This window comes from Sceloporus occidentalis, unplaced genomic scaffold (genome assembly GCF_023333645.1).
Source record: "Sceloporus occidentalis isolate IW3139 unplaced genomic scaffold, rSceOcc1.0.p SCAF_10, whole genome shotgun sequence".
NCBI lineage: Eukaryota > Metazoa > Chordata > Lepidosauria > Squamata > Phrynosomatidae > Sceloporus > Sceloporus occidentalis.
The window spans coordinates 8,089,111-8,111,228 of NW_028316990.1; the positions used below are offsets into that span (position 1 = coordinate 8,089,111).

At 44.7% G+C, this 22,118-nt stretch overlaps 1 protein-coding gene across 1 annotated transcript in view; it reads right to left on the reverse strand.

Moving 5' to 3' along the window:
- Positions 1 to 22,118, reverse strand: part of SLC7A5 (solute carrier family 7 member 5) — a 48,308-nt gene that overhangs the window by 21,415 nt on the left and 4,775 nt on the right. The window contains exon 2 of the mRNA XM_089476762.1: positions 10,537 to 10,662. Coding sequence (XP_089332888.1) covers positions 10,537 to 10,662 — 126 coding nt within the window. The remainder of the gene's footprint in view (positions 1 to 10,536; positions 10,663 to 22,118) is intronic.

Consider the following 22,118-nt stretch of genomic DNA (forward strand, 5'->3'; position numbering starts at 1 on the left):
TGACAACATTAAACTAGACAAATCAAGGATCTAGCACAATGCAAGGAGAGCTTTTATCCCTCTGTGGTCCCTACTAAGTTTACCAAAGTCTGCCACGTGCCAAACAACCCACAAAGGCTCTTTGTCCAACCCATGACTTTTGGACTTTGCATTTGCTTTCTTTTTGGAAACAGGTTCTTGAAAAACCCATGTAAAAAACAGCTGCCACTTAAACTGCCAGAGAAGGTCAATTGCCACCAGATTGCTATAATACCACCAGACTGACAGACGAACAGGCACTGAAGGCTCCTGTCGCAATTCAAGATGGCCTTCTCTAGTTACGCTCCCCTGATCCATCTCCCCTGCCTTCTTCTCCATTCAACCGGTTTGCCACACGTGCCCCCGAACACACTGCCAGCTGCTCTTTGGGGTGGTGCCCCCCGTCATGGCGCCAAGATTGAATGCCTCTTCAACCACAGCCAGCTCTAAAATTAACCAATAGTTGCAAGCTCCAACACAGTCTCTCGCCTGCAGTTCTTGAGTGGTCAAGCCGCTGGCAATGGACGACGTGCCCTTTTTAATCACCATCTGGAAATTAACTCGGCAAGGAAAGGTGGGGGAAGAAAGAGAAATAATTGTGTTGTTTTGTGCTCATAACATTTAATTTCCAAGTCATGTATGCACCAGTTCTAATAAGGCAAGGTAGTCAGCAAGGAAAAAAAGGCTATTAACAGTGATGACTGAATCACGTAAAATTAGGGCGGAAGGTCGGCACGCAAGGACTGGAGGAGCTGATGTAATTGGCATGATAAAAGGCAAACTGTGGGCATGGGGGGCATTGTTTCAAAGGGTGGTTTAGTGGTCTGGAGTCCTTTAATCTCTGATGCTGGGCAGGTTCAGGCTCAACCCATTTTGTGCCCAGGAATGCAGGATGGGTTGGTCTTGAGCACCTTTGGGGCAGAGAGGCAGGAATAAAATGCAACGGATGTGTATCTTGATCCGTTTTTCCCCCTCCCAGCCTGGTGGCTTTTACCAAATGCTTTGGCCAACAAGTCCCATCACTCCTGGGGAGCATGGTGAGTGGTCAGGGAAGACGGGGATGGTTGGCCCAAACATGGTGTCTTTCCAGGTTCAGAATGGCTGAAGGTTTTCTACCTTTCTAACTTTTACAACTTGATCTTAACAGCAAGTATAATGTTCACTATTTATTTATGAAACCAGCAAATCCCAGAGTCCTCAACAAATGCCAAAAGCTACCCTTGACTTAATGATGCTGCAACAGGAATTCAATATGGGGCAGATGAAGGATGTCACGTTGAACCAAATTCACAGGTATAATTGTTCTAAGTTGTGGAATGGATCATGGATGTTGGATCGGATCAAAGCTCCATCAAACCTCCTGTATCCACCTCCCTACAGATGGTAACTAGGAGTCCATTGACTTATGACTCAAGTTACTTCAGTGACACAACTTGGACTTGACTCGGCAATAAATGATGTACTGACTCAACTCGACTCGCAACTTGTATATTTTTAACAGCCGACTTGCTGGCCTTGGTTCAACAACATAATGGAAGAGAATAGCAAATGTGTTAAGCAATGGGCTTGAAGAGAATAGATGCATCTAAAGCTTTCATTCACATTTGACCATGCATCGAATATATAGGTTCTGGTGATATATAACCTAACTTTATGCGTCTCTTCTTGATTCTCTAGCTATTGAAACTTCCCTCTGCCTTACCTCCTTTTTGTTCAGTTAAAGTTAGTACCCAGACTTGACAGTTTATTTAAAGTACCTTGCAAAGACTTGAGACTTGAATTGAGACTTGGAAGGCAGAGACTTGAGACTGGACTTGGAATAAAAGACTTGAATACCTCACTGGTGATAATTGAGTTGGACAATGAACAACAGCTTGGAAAAGTTACCCAAGACACACTAGGGGTTGAAGCTGGGAATTTCTACACGTAAAACAGGTTTTCTACATGGTCTACCACCCTTCATGAGTTGCTCAAACCTATCAAGTTCAGTGCTCTCCAAATAAAAGCGTTGGAAAGTTCTTGTTTTGGTCCACATTTCCCAGAAGAACCAGAAGGGCTCTCTATGAGATTTTAGGAGTGGTAAAGGAACTTTTCAAAGCTTTGGTCCAGAATGAAAAGTGCCGGAAGAAAAGACTATAACCCTAAGGAGGTGTGGGAAATCTCAGGGTGTAACTTTTTCCCAACCTCCCCCTTTCACAAAAAGACAACAAACCAATTTCCTCACTTTTCCCTGCGGAGTAGGTACGGAGATCGGAGTCTGTTAACACTTGTGAAGCGCTATTATTAAATTTACAGAGACGCGAACCACAAAAAACGGGAGCACGGGCTGCCAGATTTCCTCCTTCCCTGCTGGGCTAAAAATGCATTATTAACTCAAGTTGAAGAGCCAACGATGGGAACCAAAACACACTGGGCACACCATGCCCTGATCTCCCCACGAAGATTTCCATCTGGAAGGACCTGGAAAAAACAAGTTAGGGCCGTGGCCCCACCTCAGCCCAACCGTCTCAGCCACATCCAACCCTCCAAATGAAAACCGACAATTAAAGAAAAAGAGATCTTTCCCAGAGCTTGGAAAAGTTCCCTTTGGGGGCCAGCAACTCCCAGAATCCATGTTGGCTGAGGAAATTCTGGATACAGAGGGTCCAAAAGGAACCCCAAACAAACAAGAGGAAGCACCCAATGTGGGATCATCACCTTCTCTGATCATCATCTTCTTTGGACCAGTGACTTCCAGAATCCCATCATTTTGTGAGCAGGAATTATTCCCAAAGCTCTGATCTTTTTCCAAAGCCAGGACCACATTCAAGCCATTGTCACTTTCTTCTGAACCAACAACTCCTGCTCATTCTCAAGAGAAGATACCCAAACCCAAGCCATTGTCATCTTCTCTGGTTCCATTTCTGATCCCAAACTCATAGAAACCTCTCAGCCAGGATGGTTCAGAAATCAAGAAAGATGGTGATGGAAAAAAGGGGCTTTCTCAAGCCTTGTTCTTCTTCAAGAAGAACCAACCAAATCCAGGATGCTGCCACCTTCTTTGGTTTCGGTTTCCGGCACCCGCAACTGGTCCGTACCTATAACCCTGTTGGCACACTCAACAGCCAGTCTACTGGACACATTGTACTCTATTTGTGTGATGAATTTGCTCATCTGCACAAGGAATGGCACCAGAGGAACTGTGCAAACTTGAAACCAAAGCCTCTGTGGTGGGGAGCTGGGAATTCCAGGTGGGAATAGGAATAAGAATAAGTACCATATATACTCAACTATAAGTCGACCTCATGTATAAGTCAAGGGCAGGTTTAGGGGACAAAATTATGGATTTTGATATGGCCCAAGGATAAGTTGAGGGTAAAACTTAAGGGAATGTAGCAAAGGAAAGAATGAAGCAAAGGAAAACAAATGCCAAAGAACTTGCAAAAATCCCAGCAGGCATAATTGTTTGTGCTCACACTAAAAGCTGGATGGATGAGAGAATAGACAGGAGTCAGTGCTTCCATGACAGATTACATTCTTGTCTTTCACGAGGGATGGTTCTTTTTAAAATAAGAGTAAAAGCACAGTACTTACATTGACCCATGGATAAGTCCACCCAAGTTTTTGGGGTTGATTTTTAGACTTAATTTCCTAGGTTTATACACGATTATATACAGTAGTCAGTGGGATCATTTACCCACTGATGCCCCCCATCCTCACACTGGCATACAGTCTGCATGCTCTTCAAGAGTTTCCCTCTAATCCTGAGTAAAAGGGGACTGTTGAGTGTTGATCAGATCCATATTCCACCCATTTTGGCTTTGTGCATCATCTAAACATGCCAGTGTGGGAATGGAGTGGGAACGCTTCTTTTCCTCCATGTGGATGCCACCCCTGTGCTTCCTCTACCTCATCTCCACCTGCCTTTGGAGGAACGTGACTTGCTTTCCACCTCCCCATACCCTTCTGGCCTGGCCGAATGCCCCACGGTGGTCAACTTTGCTCTCACATAAGCCTATTTCTTTCGGTCTCTCAGCAGCTCAGGGGAGATTTCAGTGAGAGGCAGCAGAAACATGCCGCCGATGGGATGAAGAACTGAAGACATCATTCAACTAGGGCTCCCAAATCTGGCTGAATGCAAGCTAATTAGAGTTTGCATTAATGCTTGGCTCTTAAGAAATCCAGAAACAGAAGCGGAAAAAACAACAAGGCAAAGCACCTCGTCTGCTGTACAAATTTGCCAAATGAGGGAACGCTGGCTGTTCTCACTTGCGGCAGGACGCCAGAACAAGTCTGAGCTCAAAGAGCCGTTACTCATATGTAGATTTCTAGAGCTGTAGTTGGGGGGGATGGGTACTTTTAAGCCGTTTCCGGCAATCCTAAGGTGACCCCTATCATGAGCTTTTTTGGGCTGAGAGTGTGCAACTTGCCCAAGATCACCCAATGGGTTTCCATGGCCAAACAGTGAACTGAACCCTGGTCTCCAGAGTCAGATTTCAATGCTCAAACCACTATACCATGCTGGGTCTCACACCATTTTACTATATCATTGTCTATAACAGGACTTATGCATCCATGGATTTTGGTATCCATGCGGGTCGGGGGTCGGTCCTGGAACCAAATCCCAGCAGATACCAAAGGCCCAATGTAAAGAAATGAATAAAGGAGAAGGCAGCCCAATGGTAACATAGATGTTCTTGTGTGACAATATCAAATTTGGAGCAGCAAATTAAGATGGGGCAAATTTCAAGGAATGCTTACAGCTGTTCTCCAGTGGCATGGAGACAACACTAAAGGATGCCAAGTGCCTAAGAATGGTGCTCTTCGCACTAGCCTTATCCCTGTTAGATAAGTCACACGTTGAAGCCTCTTGCACTGGAGGGCTACACACAATTATAATTACACACCATTTGTGTGCCAACGTGTGTTATATAGAGCCCGTCGGCACTTTTAATTACCACTTTAAGTTGTCCTATCAGAGGTGACAGAGCCAGACGTGCCCAGCTGGCAAAGGCGTGCATGCCAGCAACCGGTGCCTGGTGGGCATGGCAGAAAACATGATAGGACAAGGTGCCAGCTCAAGTTGGCAAATGGATAGGTTTAGGGGTTTGGCACCGCTCGTCCCTCCTTACTCATTGCTCGGGGGCTTCTCATTAAAACTCCTACTGCAGAAGCCAGTATTTTACCTTCCCCTTCGAGGACAAAACTTTACAAAGAAGGCACACTCTGCCAAAACGGTCAAGGTAGGGGAGTACCAAATTCAGCAGTCCAAACAGACTGGTGAAGGTAACTGGGGATAACCAAGGTATCCCCTGACCAGTCACATTACTTTAAAAAGGTACACTTACCCCATCTATATGGATTTTTCCTACAAGGTGGGTCTAATAGCAGCTGGAGGGGAGGTGAAGGGACTCACTTATGGGCCTGATTCCCACTACCTTTTAAACCAGATCGCAAATTAGTCTGAACTGGTTCAAATGACCCTGGTTCCCACTTGAACCCAATCACTGAAGCGATTCGGAGAGGGGGGGCATGCGCTAGACCCATTTAACCCACGTCTTTTTGATGCTGTTTTCCCCCCGCATCTTTTTGGATAAATCAATTCCGCGCAAGTGTGAACCAGATGAGGATCAGAATCGATTTAAATTTGACCTTCAGACAGTGGGGGTGGGTCCATTTTGAATCAATTAATTCGTCAATGTGAACCACAAGTGGCTTATTTTACAGGGAAAAAATGCGATCAGAGCAAATGTAGTGTGAACCACGCTCCGCTGTTGAACCTATCCATCAATTCAGATTGCAAACCAATTTATTTGTAAGTGGGAATGAGGCCATAGTTAGAGAAATGGTTCAAAGATGTCCAACAGAGGTGGCCAGAGCTTCAGGGCAATTTTCTTTTATGCCTTTGCCAAGACAAATTTTTCCATGTAAATGTTTCTTTTAGAAGTTCCTTAACTCGGGCGACATAAAAACATGAAAGGTGCCAGATTTATTGGCCTGCGCTCTGTTCTCAGAGGGTAGTCTCTTCTAAAAAAGAAGAATAAGGATTATCTGATTTTATGGTCCCCCTCCTCTTCTTTGTCCCACTCTAATATCCAGAGGTACAACAGACCCTTCAGAGCAGAAGATACTCTGGATTATAACTCCCACACTCCCCAGCCACCATGTGGATGCTGGGAACTGTAGCCTCCCCCCGAAAATCACTTTCTCAAGTTAGGATCCAGAAACAAAACAGATGGGAGATATATATCCATCCTGCCTTTCAGCCCTAATAAAAAATGTCTTGTTTGGGGAGGTTTCTCTCAAAGGTCAAGCAAAGGATCATGCGGGGGGAGAGAAAGAAAAATAAGAGAAGGAAAAGAATAAGTGGGGGAGAAAGAGAGAAGGAAGGAAAGAAGAAGAGGAGGAGGAAAAATTCCTTTCCATTCTTTTGTTCCTAAATAAGTGCCGCTTGTTTTGCCCCACAGTGGTTCATGCCCTCGGTTTTGTTTTCACAGAAGGAGGTATTTTTCCTCCCCCAAACATTCCCAACGGCTTTATTGCTGCATCAAGAAAACGTTTTAAAAGGCCCGAGTGCGATTTATGCCAACACCTCCACCGCATCCTTGATGGCAAGACCTTTCCCAGCACTTCTGTGTCACGAGGGCTCCATCATTCGGAGGGAGCAAACACAAGTAATAAAGTTAGCTTTATTCTTTTAAAACACTGAAACGCTATTTGAAAAAAGAGGGAAATTCTTCCATTTATGCAAGCTTCGAAATTAGAAGGTGGGGCTGAATTAGTAGCTGACCCCAATTTCGCCCCCAAAGATGGTTTAAGAAAAATGCCCTGAAACCCTGGAATTTGAATATTTCCTTCCACATTATGTCTTTCTTTATTGCTAGTAAAGACTGATTCTCCCTTATCCGAAATGCCTGGGATCAGAAGCGTTTTGGAGTTCGGATTTCCCCTCCAGATTTTGGAATATTTGCACATACAAAGTGAGATCTCTTGGAGATGGGAACCAAGTCCAAACATGGAATTCATTTAAGTTCCATAGATGCCTTATACCCATAGCCTGACGGTAATTCTATACACAATATTTAAAATGATTTTGTGCATGAAACAAAGTTTGTGTGCATTGAGCCATCGGAAAGCAAAGGTGTCACTCTCTCAGCTATGCATGTGAATGATTTTGGATTTTGGACTATTTCAGATTTTGGGATTCTGGATACAGGAGACTCAACCTGTATCTGTCTTGCATATGTATGTGTGTATAAAATGATTATGGGTATTATTTAAATTTAAGTGTTATCTACATTATTTACATAAGTCGGCCCCCCGTTTTCATGGGGGATCCGTTCTGGACCCCTGCGAAAATGGACACTCGCTGATATTCAAGCCCCATAGGCCTGAATGGAGCACATGCGAGGGGCATGAGTTGCGGGTTGGGTGCCTCATTGATATTAACAGAAGTCACCCCTCCGTGAATATTCAAGACCGGAGATCTCAAGTCCGTGAGAATGGAGGAGCGACTGTATATCATTATTTATATTATCATCATTAATTCAAACTCCAATTAATTAACTAATTTCCAAGTCGCTTTAAAAACCAAAGGCATTCAAAGGCAGCTTGCAAGAGAGAGAAAAAAGCAAATCTATTTATGTATTTATTTAAAACTAAACACTGCAAAGAGGAACAGCAGAATGACTTCTGGTTGCAAAAGGGCAACACACAAACACATACAATGAACAAAACAACAGCACAAAGCCAGCAGCATCCCCACCAAAACCAAAGACCATCCAGAAAATACCACTTAGTGGCTTCTACAAATATCTGTCCTCCACAGTAAAGTTACTTTGGGGGAGGACTACAACTTCCAGAATCTCATGACAGCCAAGATGGTCGGGGATTCTAGGATGTGGAGTTCCCCCCATAACATTTTCAAGCTCTGACCCTCTACAGCAGTGATTCCTAAACTTTGGTCCACCTGGTGTTTTGGACATCAGCTTCCAGAAGCCCTGGCCAACTTGACCAACAGTCAAGAATTCTGGGAGCTGAAGTCCAAAACATCTAGAGAACCAAAGGTTGGGAACCACTGGTCTACCCTGACTGACAATGGCTCTCAGAGGCAGAGGAATACCTTTCCCATTGTTTGCTCCTACCTGATCTGTTGAATTGGAGATTCTTGGGATTGAACCTGAGTCCTTCTGCATGCAGAGCAGACACTCTCTCCCAGTCAGTCATGATTTCCAAACTTTGGTCCTCCAGGTGTTTTGGACTTCAGCTCCCAGTAGCCCCAGCCAACTTGGTCAGGAATTCTGAAGTCCAAAACATCTGGAGGACCAAAGATTGCATACACTGGAGGGCCCAATTCCACATACTTTCTAGTTTACCCTGAAAGGACAGGAGGGGGCGCAGGCTCATCATAAATGGTGCATACGTATGCCCACACACAAATATACAAATGCACGCATATGCACACATGCGTCAGTCATCTGCCAGATATCCAAATACCCAGCAGGCGGGGGCGGGAAGGGGAACCGAAGGGGCAGGCGTGTTATTTCACACCAAACAAGTCCTGCTAGGCTGCTGAAAACAAGAGAACGCGGCCCAAGCAAAACACCGGCTGGCCTCCAATCTGCTCCCAAGAAAAACAGCGACAACAGCCCGGCTGGATCCCCTGCTGAATGAGCGGTATGCTCAGGTGCAAAAGAACGATGGAGACGCAGAGGGATGACCAAAATTACTAAACTGCAGAGTCAGAAGGAACCCTAGATGCTATCTGATCTAAACCCCTGCCTTCATTGCTGATTTATGGCAACCCTATGAATGGGAGACTTCTGGGAGCCTCAGTCATCAACAGCCCTGTTTGGGTCTTGCAAAACTCAGGACAGCTACGGATCCTTTGATGGAGTTGGATTGCAGAGGGATTTGTTTTAGGGGTGGCAAGTTACCATCTTGTGATAGTCCCATCACATCCCCAGCAATGACAAGCTGAGGAAGTTATAGTTGGATAGCTGTCCCTAGGTGGAAAAGAACAGGGAATTCCCTCTTATTCAGGTCTGGATGAGCGCTGTTGTTAAGTGCTATCAAGTTAAGGTGATCCTCTGGATACAGGACCTCCAAGTGCCCTGCTCAAGTCCTGCAAAGTCAGGAAATACAGGTGCGAATACATGCGTGTGTGCCTTAAAGTCACCTGTCAATTTATGGCTACCCCGTGGATTTCATAGAGTTTTCTCGGACAAGGAAAACTCAGAGGTGACTTGCCATTATCTGCATCTGAAATAAAACCCTCAGCAATGCTTTCAGGATGTCTGCCATGTAAGGCTGGCAGTTTCCCCTCCCAGTATGCCAGGAACCAGCACTATATTTGTGCCAACTAACTAACTAACTGGTTGGCTGGCTTCCTTCCCTGCAAACTTGGCCAGAGACAAGGGCATGGAGACCAGTACTGGTCCAGGGACCACCACTTTGAGTAGCCACCGGCACCTGTTTTTTGTCAGCAGTCTTCCATCCAAGTGCTGGCCAGGCCTGGCCCTGCTCAGCTTCCAAGATAGAGAGGATCGGATCCCTTCAGGGAATTTAAGAGTAGTGCGGTCAGCCCTCCATATCCACAGATTCAATCATCTGTGGCTTACAAATATTAAAAACACACACACACATATATTGCAGAAAGCAAACCTTGATTCTGCCAGTTTATATCACAGACACCATTATACTATCTGACCGAATGCAATGGGACTTGAGCATCCACAGATTTCAGCATCCACGGCAGGTCCTGGAACCAAACCCTAGCAGATACCAAGGGCCCCCTGTATTCCTTGATTTCTATAAGACATAGTCCATTTCTCCTCCTGGCTAAATCTTTCCTCAGAAAAGAGTAAAACCAGGTCAGAACAATGACGATGACTGTGTTTACATGTAACACGAAACCACAATCTATCACTGCATGTCACTGGCAGCTGGGACTTGGCACTGAATGCTGAATTCCCCTTCAGCCGTCAATATAGGAAGAGGTTTTCCAAAATTCCTCTCGGCTGCTGCATGCAGAGAACTAACTGTAGTGTTTTTTCCAGTGCTGAAAATTTTGGGGGAAATATTTCAGTAAACTAAGAACAAAGGGGAAGAGATGCACTGAATAGAACTGAACAGGCGATGTGATATTGAACATATTATCCCAGAAATAAGAGTAATATGGTTGCACACATTATTCCAGAAATGGGAGAACGGTTGCAAACATTATCCTAGAAATAGGATATCCCATTATCCCAAAATGATGCAAATCATTTTCTGCCATGAAAATGAAAAGCAGAAAAGTCCCCATCCAGCTATGAAGCTCCCTGGGTCATCTCTGGCCACTTGCTGCTCAGGCCAGCCTACCTTGCAGGGGCGTTAGAATAAAAATGAGACGTGATTCTATCCACGCTGCCCTTTTTGGAACTTGGAGCAGGCAAGAATAAAGCACACAGTTTTAAAGCTGTCTAAACCCAAATTTCATACTAACTTCCCCACCCACCTCCAACCTCTTTGGGAAAAGCAGGAAGGAAACACACTCACGCAATCCCAGCTGCACAAAACCAAGGATGATGATCAAGGAAAGGGCCAGGAGTTTCGCCGCCGCAAAGCCGTCTTGGACCCGGGTGGCCGCCTTCACGCTGTAGCAGTTGACCGCTGTGAGCAGGACTGGAAAGCAAACACAAGGAGAGAAATGTCAGTTCATCTCTGGTGCAAACGCTTTGCAAGCACCTTCTGTGTCTGGCTGCCTCTGCACTGCAGAAATAATCCCATTTGACAACACTTTAACTGCGCTGGCTCAATGCTATGAAATTTTGGGAACAGTAGTTTTGTGACATGTTTAGCCTTCTCTGTCAGAGCACTCTGGTGCCACAGCAAAGTACAAATCCCAAAATTGAATAGCACTGAGTCATGGCACTTAAAGTGATGTCAAACTGATTTTTTTCTGCAGTGCGGATGCAGCTTAAAGGCAGGGTGGGAGCAAACTCATGGGTACAACTTAGGGTTGCCATATCCCGCCTGGGGGCGGGACTTTCCCAGTTTGGGGTGGGTCCGCACGGTCCCGCCCCGGTTTGGCCCCGCCCCTGGGATTCCCCCCCAGCGAGGCTCTGGAGGCAGCTCCGCGATCGCGGAGTCCTCCGAGGCCTGGCTGGGGCTTGGGAGATGCTGTCTCCCAGGCCCCAGCGAGGCCTTGGACAAGGTTTAAAAATGTAGGACCTTTTTTTTTTGCCAGGGGGGAAAAAGTCCTACATTTTTTAAACCTTGTCCTACATTTTTCCCGGTTTGGAGGTCCTCAGGGATGGCAACCCTAGTACAACTGCAATCCCAGGGCTCCAAATAGATGTCACACTGAATGCACACTCTCAAAACCAAGTCCCTACAAGACTATAAAATTACAGGTATGCCTCAGGGAGCATCTACAATGTAGAAATAATGCAGTTCGACCCCACTTTAAGTACTGCAGCTTCATCTATGGAATCTTGGTTTTACAAGCTCTTTTGCCTTCTCTTCCAAAGAGCGCTGGTGCCTCACCAAACTACAAATCCCCGATTTCCATAAGGTTTCTCATTAACAGAATACCTTCAAGTTTGATCCACCATGGCTGTTTTACCATTGTATGTTCCACATGTGACCCTAATGTTGCAGCAAGACTCAACCCAATCTCTTCTTTCAATCCATTCTTCACCAGGGCTGCTGGGAGCTGCAATCCAACCATAGGGGCAGGGGAGGGGATACATGATTCCTGCCCCTCTTTTGCCAAATCCCTGGAGGCATTCCAGGATTTGAAATAGGGAAGCAAGGTTGCATCATTTGGTGCCAGGGCCTAGTTCCTTAAAAGAAAGGCGATTTGAAGGCAAGCAGCATCTGTCGTCTTTCTGATGCAATTAGTGTGTGTGTGTTTGTGTAGGTGGGGAAGAAAAATAACACCCTTGGATACACAATTGCCCTCTGACATGCTTGACATCTGGGCACTCTGGTTCAATGAATGAATGAATGAATGAATGGAGGCGAAGGAGTGATTAAATTTCCTCCTACGGTTTCCAGATGACTCAAAGGCAGTCGAGACGCAAGGAGGAAGCACAATTGCATCATCCATGCGCTACTCCTGCCGATCCCCTGCGTGCATTGCCCATTGGCCCAGGAGCAAAGGGGTGTGTATGTGTTTGTGTGTCAGTGTGAGAAGGAGGCAGCAGTTCTTGCTTGAGATAGAAGCATGAGTAAACACTGCGCCGAACCAGATTAAGAAGGCTGGGAGCCGACTGAAGCACTCCGGTGGCAAAAGAAAGACTGAAATGTGTGTCACACGCATGCCTTCAAGAGTGCCAGCACAGCGTAGTGGTCTGAGTGGATTCCTTACCCACTGATTCAACCTTCTTCCATATATATATATTCATTTCAAAAAGCAAACCTTGATTTTTGCCAATTTATATAAGGGACACCATTGTATCTAATGGTATTTGAGCATAGATTTTGGTATCCATAGGGGTCCAAACTCCAGCACACACCAAGGGCCCACTATGATGATGATGATGATGATAAACCCCACTGTATTTAATGGGATTTAAGTATCCATTGATTTTGGTATTCACAGAGGGTCCTGGAACCAAACCCAGCAGATACCAAGGACCTACCGTAGTAACAACAACAACATACACCTTTGTATATAATGGGACTTGAGCATCCATGGATTTTGGTATCCAAGGAGAGTGCTGGAATCAAACTCAGATACTATGGGCCCATTGTAATAATAATAATAATACAGCATTGAACATCACTGATGGTCCTGGAATGTATATATGGATTTTGGTATCAACAGAGGGTGCTGGAACCAAACTCCAGCAGATACCAGGGGCCTACTATAGTAATAATAATAATAATAATACCCCATTGAATGTAATGGGACTTGAGTATGCACCGATTTTGGCATCCATGGGGGGACCTGGAACCAAACTCCAGCAGTTACTAAGGGCCCACTGTAACAACAACAACAACAACACACCATTGAATGTAATGAAATAAAAATTACACAGACACACATGCATATATACATGTTGACAAGGGGTCAAAGAGAAAAGCAAGTGGATGAAGAATTAAGGGGGATATGTAATTTTAGTTATGTATGTGTTATGTATTTATTTATGTATTCTATTGTAACCCGCCTTGATCCTTCTGGAAACGCAGGATATAAATAAAATCTATTATTATTACTATTATTATTATTAAAGGAGGACAATGGCAAGATCTTGTCTGGTCTTGGAAGTCAAGCAGGGTGACTGCTGGTTGGTACTTGGATGGGAAACAGCCAATGAATCCCAGGTGCTGGAGGCTCTATTTCAGAGGAAAGAACTGTCAAAACCACCTCTGAGGATCCCTTGCCAAAGAAAACCCTCTGAAATTCATGGGGCTGCATTAAGTCAATAGGCAACTTGAAGGTACACACACACACACAATGGCAACCACAACTGAGACTTGCAAATGAAGCAAGGGCCGTTCGAAGAATTGCAAAGCAAGACGCTTCGGATCAAGAGGAAAAGGCAAGCACCGTTGGCTTGGCCTCCTGCCATAATGCCACACCAGAAACGGGAAACCACAGGGGTACAGATGTTGGCTTTATGACAATCTCAATTCTCTTTTTTTTACTAAAAGTTTTGCAGCCTATAGATTTTGGAAGCTTGCTGAGCAACAAGTTAAACCAAATGGCAGAACGGCAGAGTTGGAGGAAACTCCAGATGCCACCTAAGGGAGGAATCCAGAGCTTAGAAACAGTGGTTCCCAAACTTTGGTCCTCAAGGTTTTTGGATTTCAGTTCCCAAAATTCCTGACTGTTGGCCATGCTGGCTCGAACGTCTGTCAGCAGAAGTCCAAAACATGCAGAGGACCAAAGTTTGGGAACCACTGGCTCAGAGCATCCTTGACCTGCAACATCACTTGCTCAAAGAAATCTTAGCCAAGTCACATCACCTGCTCTGCTTAAAAAATCTCCCCCAAAATCTTCCATCTACATGGACAAACGCGAAGATGTGCAATCCCAGAGAAAGGACCAATTGTGTCAATTATATCTATAGGTGTTCTTACTCAGAATAAGTGTATGCGGCACCAACCATGTATTCTGTCAGTGGTTTTACCTGTCTGTTTTGTTTGCCGTCCCTTGCAACCTACAGGGTTTCCGGGGAATATTTGCAAAGTAATTTAAGGCATTTATTCAGAGTGTCATCTTCCAGCAAGGAGTCAATTTGATCTTATCCACTGAGCCCTGCAGTATTCAGAGGGAAAATAAAATAAACTAAAATGCCCCATTGTATATAATGGGACTTAAGCATCCACGGATTTGGGTATCCATGGGGGGGGGGTGTGTGTGTCCTGGAACCAAACCCATCAGATAGCAAGGGCCCACTGTGGTATTTAATCCCATTAAATACAGTGGGGTTTATCATCATTAGCATCATCATCATCATCATCATAGTGGGCCCTTGGTGTCTGCTGGAGTTTGGATACCCAAATGTGCGGATGCTCAAGTCACTTTATATACAATGGTGTCCCTTATATAAAATAGCAAAATCAAGGTTTGCTTTTTTGAATAAAGAAAGAAAGGTGTGTGTGTGTGTATAATTTTTAAGACATAGGGAAGTTGAATCTGTGGGTAAGGAATCCATTCAAAGCACTACACTATGCTGGCTCTCTTGAAGGTATGCTTCCAAGATGAGGATGCTTGCTCTTATCCTGGCAGGTGCAAGCTGCACCAAGGTGTGCGTGATCCCATTACTTCCTCCTCACCTCTCTCTGTTTTTGCTATAAAACTCTCAACACGTCGGCTTTGTTTTGCTCCCTGCAAGTCTACCTTTTGCCTCCACACACTCATGACCCAGTTTCTAAACCACTATAATCCCTAGGAAGCAGGTTGCTCTGAAGGCATGGAGGATTTTTAACAGGGGGATGGGGGGATTTCTAATCAAATTCAATCCTGAATCTCATTAGACTGCCTCCAAGGGGCCTCCTGAGCTGCATCGCTCAGGAAGAAACAAAGGGACAAACAAACAAAGGAAGGCATTTCTTTTTGTCAGCCTAACTTTTCGAACATGGGTCTGAATAGCATTGCGTTACAAAGGGCACCTCCAGCTTCTAGGCTGCATCTGCACTGCAGAAATAACACAGTTTGGCACCGCTTTAACAGCCAGGGCTCAAGGCTATGGAATCCTAGGTTTGGTGAGGTATTTATCCTTTCTCCATGATAGCCCTGGTCCCACAACAAATTACAAATCCCAGGATTCCATAACATTGGGACATGGATGTTAAAGCGGTGTTAAACTGCCTTAATTCTGCAGTGCAGATGCAACCCTTTGTTGTGTGCCTTCAAGTGGTTTTTGACCTATGGCGACCCTAAGGCGAAACTATCATAGGGCTTTCTTGGCAAGAGTTGGTCAGAGGTGGCTTGCCATTGCCCTCCTCTGAGACTGAGAGTACGACTTGCCCAAAAACACCCAGTGGGTTTCCATGGCCGAGCTGGGATTCAGACCCTGGCCTCCAGAGTCATAGCCCAACCCTCAAACCACTCTACCTGTACTATGTTGTCCAGCATGTTAAAAAAACACGTAGATCTGTAAATTCCAAAATGGAAACAATAAGAAAAGTGGGGTCTGGTGAAAGAAAAAACCATCCCTGGATGCTTTAGCCTTGCTTTGATAGTGTCTTCCTGCATGGCAGAATGGGGCTGGATTGGATGACCCTTAAGGTCTCTTCCAACAATAGGATTCTATGATTTGTGCCTGTTGGGTACCGTATCTATCTTTCTTTCTTTTCTGGAAACTCACCAGGAATCAGCAGCCAATGGCCACTGCAACAGCATTGGCCCATGAACCACCACTTTGAGTGGCACTGCATCCTAAAGCTTAGTTCTTGGCAGTTAAAATAGACAGGTATTTCTGCCTCCACCTCCTTTGCCTTTGCCCCTGCCTACCACTGGAACACAGCCTCCCAAATTTCTCTGAGATCATTTGGCTCTCCGGCTGGCAGAGGTTCCCCATCTTTGTTCCAAGAATCTCAGCTGAAGACATGTCAGCAAAGAAGTCAACATTTGGGTAACTGTTGCATTTGCAGGAGACATTCTCGCATCATTTCCCTGCACAGGTGTTTCTGCAGACAGGTACGTTGCTGCAAAAAAACTTTTATCGTTCTGCTGCAAGGAGAGCAGCAGCTCTGAACTATTGTGCCGGCAGAGGAGTAGATCAGGACCCCCTATTATGGTCAAAAGCAGAATTGCCACTCCCTGGAAACCAGGCAAATATTTATCTATCCCTTCTGCACATGGTCGGTTAAATCCACCGCTCACTGCAAGATTTGAGGATTTTGAAACAGGGGAGATTATGGGTACAATTGGGATCCTGGCTTTATGGGACTGTAAAAAGGTTCTTTTAAAAGAAAGGAGAAAGCAGGCCAAGAAATATAAACAGAAGGAATTGCTTTGAGAAAGGTACAAAGTCGGCACAAGGAAGGTGGCTACACAGTCCCTTGAAAAGCTGGTTAGGAAAGGATGGGGAAGACAGAGGGCTGGAAAGGAATGGGGCAGTGAGATGGATGCTCCAGCATTATTATTATTATTATTATTACAGTATTATTATATTTATTTATATTCTGCTCTTTCCCCAGAACTAGGACTCAGAGCAGTTCACAATGTTGTTGTTGCGTGTCTTCAACTCATTCTGGGGTTTTCTTGGCAAGTTTCTTCAGAGTGGGTTTGCCATTGCCAGCCTCTGAGGCTGAGAGAGTATGACTTGTCCAAAGCCACCCAATGGCTTTCTATGGCCAAACCAGGATTTGAACCCAGTGTCCTAGTCCAACGCTCCAACCACTACGCCACGCTGGCATAGCAAACAGCAAAGACACAGGGCCAAAAACCTCCATCCTACAATGCAACCCTTTCTCAGCTGTTACTGGAAAACCCTTCAAACGAGTTCTAGAAATTGATGGAATTTGAGGAACTGGAAGGGAATGGAAGAAACCTGAATGAAGGGTAAATATACCATGCAAGATTTCATTGAACTTTCATTATGGCTTCCACCCCTTGCCTGAGAAAACCCTTTGAAATTTATGGGGTTGGCATAAGTTGACAGGTGACTTGAAGACACATGCGCACACAAGCATAAGGTACCAGATTCCCACCTGATCTTGGAAGCTAAACATGACCAACTCTGGTTAGTACCTGGGTGGGAGACCAACAACAATAAATACCTGGAGCATTTCATGTAGGCTGCATTTTAGAAGGCGACAATGGCAAACCCACCTCTAAGCATTCCTTGGCTAAGAAAACCAGGGGGTGGCCACAAGTCAACAAGCAACTTGAAGGCGCACGCTCTCACATACATGGCTTGATCTTGGGAGCTAAGGAGGGTCATCCATGGTTAGCACTTGGATGGGAGACTGCTAATGAATCCCAAGTGCAGTAGGCTCTACTTCAGAGGAAAGAACTGGCACAACCACCTTTAAGAAAACCCCATGAAATTCACTGTGAAGTTGAAGGCTTTCGTGGTGAGAATCCATAGTTTTTTGTGGGTTTTTAAGGCTATGTGGCCATGTTCTAGAAGAGTTCATTCCTGCTGTTTTCCCAGCATCTGTGGCTGGCATCTTCAGAGACGAAATATGAATAAAATAAATAAATAAATAAATAAAAATCTTGCCAGCCACAGATGCTGGCGAAACGTCAGGAATAAACTCTTCTAGAACATGGCCACAGAGCCCAAAAAACCTATGAAATTCGTTTGTTTTGTTTAACTTTATTTTTATACACATTAAAAAAATATAAGCAATATATGTTATTTACACTGTTATTTCTTATTGCACAGTCTTTACAATTTTTTAACATCCTTCTGCTCCTTTGTGTTAAATATTTTGCTTAATTATATTAAAGAACTTCTGCATCTGTTGTCATAGCTTTTTTATGGCTTCAGTCTTTCGTTATTTTTTGTTTTGTTATGCAGAAAGCATTAACACAATATCCTGTAAAATTATACTACATATAACAACTTTTGCATATGGGATTCATTTGTTCAGAGGAGGTTGGCCAGTGCCTTCCCTTGAGGCTGAGAGCATGTGAATGCTCAAGTCCCACTGAATACAGTGGTCACCCATAGTGAGTTTCCACAGCCAAGCTGAGAATTGAACCCCAGTCTCTAAATGCATAGAATCATACAATCCGCTACAGTACACCATAGATATATAAATATACAGTGGGCCCTTGGTATCCGCTGGGGTTTGGTTCCAGGAGCCCCATGGATAGCAAAATCTGTGAATGCTCAAGTCTGATTAAATGCAACGGCATCGTAAAATGGTGTCTCTTATATAAAATGGCAACATCAAAGCTTGCTTTTTTGGAATGTATATATATTTAAAATAGTTTCAAGCCGCGGTACTTGAATCCATGGATTAAAAACAAAAATCCATGGATACAGAGGGCTGACTGTATATGTATTTTTTAAATGCAGGGGGATTCCCTGAGAAAATGGTTGCAAGGGTTCTTCCAAGGTAAAAAGACCCCGCAGGGCAAGGGAATAGGGAGAGGAGCCGGTGAAGCCTTGAAAAATAAATAAATATAAAAATAGAAGACGGCAAGCTGAGCAGAGAGGTCACATGCGTGGCCTCCGAGCGACTGCGCCACTGCCTCCTATTGATCCCTTTATAATCCAGGAGCAACACGGAACCCGTGCGGGGTTGCCTAGCAACAGCACACGGTTCCGCTCTGGCCCTAGCACATGCTTAGTGTCTCCCATAGCATTTCATGGCTCACTCTCTCCAAACATCTTGAACTTGGGGCTTGTCGCTGATGCAGCGGAGGCACATGCATTTATAATGGCAGGGGCCGCAAGAAAATCAATGTCCATGGCAGCAATCCCACATCAGTAGCCACAGGAAAATCAATGGCCATAGCAATAATCCCACATCATGCAATGGGAGGGAGCGGGTCACAACAACACAAGGGATGTCTCAATAGCATCCTGGGCAAAGGCTGACCCATCTTTCAAAGCTGGGTTCAAGAGATGTGGAAATCTCACCCAGCTCCTAGAACAGAAATCTATTGATAAGGCAGGGCTTCAGGGCAAAAAATGGTACTTAAGTCTTACACTTGACAACTAGGATATCATTGTATTTATTTATCTACTACCTCTTCTATTTATTTATATCCCACCCTTTCCCCAAACTGGGACTAAGGGCGACTCACAACATTAAAAACAGTACAATTAAAAGCATACAGGAATGGTACCTATCAGATTTATTTCGTGGGTGTTGTGTGCCGTTCCGATTTCTGGCAAACCTATCATGGGGTTTTCATGGTAAGGTTGGTTCAGAGGTGGTTTGCCATGGCCTTTCCCTGAGGCTGAGAGAGTGTGACTTGCATAAGGACCCCCAATGGGTTTCCATGGCTGAGCAGAAAATCGAACCCTGGTCTCCAGAGTCGCAGTCCAACACTATGAATATAAGGTGTTTTTATAAAATAAATGAATTTCCTGTTTAGACTTCATTATGTATTTGCACATATTCCAAAATGTAGAACACGTTCAGTTCCAAGCATTTCGGAAAAGGGAGACCCAACCTGCATCTAGCTAACAAACAATAGTTTGTGGAAGAAAGATGGAGCCACAAATTGCAATAAATTCAACAAGCCAAACTATGGCTCATTTTAAGGGATGCTCATCTGCTAAGGTACAGAAGTCAATGTAAGAAATGCCCTTTTATGACATTTCTTCAGTGGGTCCTATGAAAGGAGTTTTAACAACCCTGCAAGGTAGGAAAACATCCAAAATATTACAGAGGAGGGGAGGGGAGACGATATTATATATGCACTATTCTCTCACTTTTGTAGAGGACATAAAAACAAACCATGGAGTGAGGAAGAACAGATGCTATATATTAAGCTTGGCTCCAGCATCCTAGCCCCCATTCAATGGCTGCATCTGCAGGGCAGAAATAATCCAGTTTGGTCCCAGTTTGATTGGTGTGGCTCAATGCTATGGAATTCTGGAATGTGCAGTTTGTTGCGGCACTAAACTGGGGTCAAACTGGATTATTTCTGCACTGCGGATGCAACCAGCGTCTCTGCCCCATTTCTTATTCCTTCCCTGTCACCCATTGCAAAATATCAAGGCAATCCCATCCCCGCCTTCACGCCCCCCCCCCTCCACTTTCCTCTGTTTTGGACATTGCTCAATCTGACAACCCTGACCTCAACGGCTAGAGAGAAAAAAGGCCAGGGGAGGCAAAGGGAGCCTGCATTTTTATTTGACAAGTAATTAAGCTTGCAAAAGAAAAGAGAAAGGGCCGTGACATCACAACCGCACCAGACTCTTATTCTTTGAGGCCTGTTTATTGTTCCCGCAAAGAAGGGAGGCTTGCAGCCCAAACGTTGCACAATCTCATGCTCTTTCCAGATCAGCCGGTTTGGGGCAACGGCTTTTCCCCAACCTGGATGCCCTGCAGCCTGTCTTGATTTAGTAAGTCCTTTGGCAAGGTCCCCCCATGGTAGTCTTGCAAATAAGCTAGTAAAATGCAGGCTGTATGAGGCTACTGTTGGGTGGATTTGCAACTGGTTGGCCGACCAAACCCAAAAGATGCTCATCCGTGGCTCCTTTTCATCCTGGAGAGACGAGACTAGTGGGGTTCTGGGACCAGGGCTGTTCAACATCTCCATCGATCGCTTGGATGATGGAAAAGGGGACATAAAATTTGCAGATGGCATTAAATGAGGAGGGATAGATAATACTCCAGAGGACAGGGTCAGAATTCAAAATTTCTAATAACAGATTAGAAAGTTGGTCCGAAACTAACAAAATTAGTTTTAACAGGGAGAAATGTAAAGGACAGTTGGTCCTCCTTATCCAAGGATTTGAGCCTCCACAGCTTGAAACTATTCAAAAAAAGGTATAAATTCCAAATAGCAAACCTTGATTTCCCATTTTATATAAGGGACACCATTTTGCTATAGTATTACATTTAATAGGACTTGAGAATCCACAGGTTTGGTTATCCACGGGGGATCCTGGAAACAAATGCCAGCGGATAACAAGGACCCACTGTACAGTGAAAGTAGTGTCAAGCTGCATTATTTCTGCAGTGCAGATGAGTCCTAAAAGCAAAAGAGGAAGGAGAAGAGAGCCTTTTGCTCCATCTGGGAGCATAAAAGCAAGTTGCAAGAAAAGCATTCATTCTTAGCGTGGTCAGTGCCAAGAGGCACGTGGGTAGAGCCGTTGTTGGGCTGGCAAAGGACAAGGGTGCCAAGTCTTGCCTCCAGAAACGCTGGCCAAGGGACCTTTTTAAGCGTTTCCTAGGAGGCAGAGAGCACATGAAATATGCCACCCGCCCATCCACCCAACAAGACTTGCCCAAGGCTATCTGCAAAGCCAGAGCTGACAGCTGTTGGGTGCTGCCGAAAAAATCCTCCCCAGCAAGCTGAAAAGGAAGAGAGGAGAGCAAAGTTGAGTTCCTACTAGGTCAGCTCTCCAACAAGGGAAGAAAGAAAAGCCCATAAATGAGCTGAGAAAAATGGGAAGAAAAGATACCCAAGCAAGCACCGGTTTGGCCTTTTGGCAACTTACTGGATGCTAAGCAAAGTTGTGGGTTTGTTTTAAAGGAATGCAAGAGCCAGTATGGTGTAGTAGTTTGACTAAGGTTTTCTTAGGTAAGAAATGCTCAGCAGTGGTTTTGCCAGTTCTTTTGTTCCAAAGAGTGTGAGTGTACACAAACTTGGTTTCATGCACAAAATTCTTTAAACTTTTGCACATGAAATTACCTTCAGGCAATGGATATAAAGTGAATAGGAAACATAAATGAATTTTGTGTGTGGATTTGGGTCCCATATCCAGGATAACTCATTATATAGATGCAAATGTTCCAAGAAGCCAGCATGGTGTAGTGGTTTGAGCAATGGACTATAACCCTGGAGAAAGGGTTCGAATCTTGGCTTGGCCATGAAACCTACTGGGTCATCTTGGGCAAGTCGCACTCTCTCAGCTTCAGAGGATGGCAAAGGCAATAGGGTTGCCATAAGTCTGAAACGCACCTGAAGGCACACCATGCACACACATATAAAAGTGTCTTATAAATGTTTTTATGGAATGTAAGTATCTTATAAATACTAT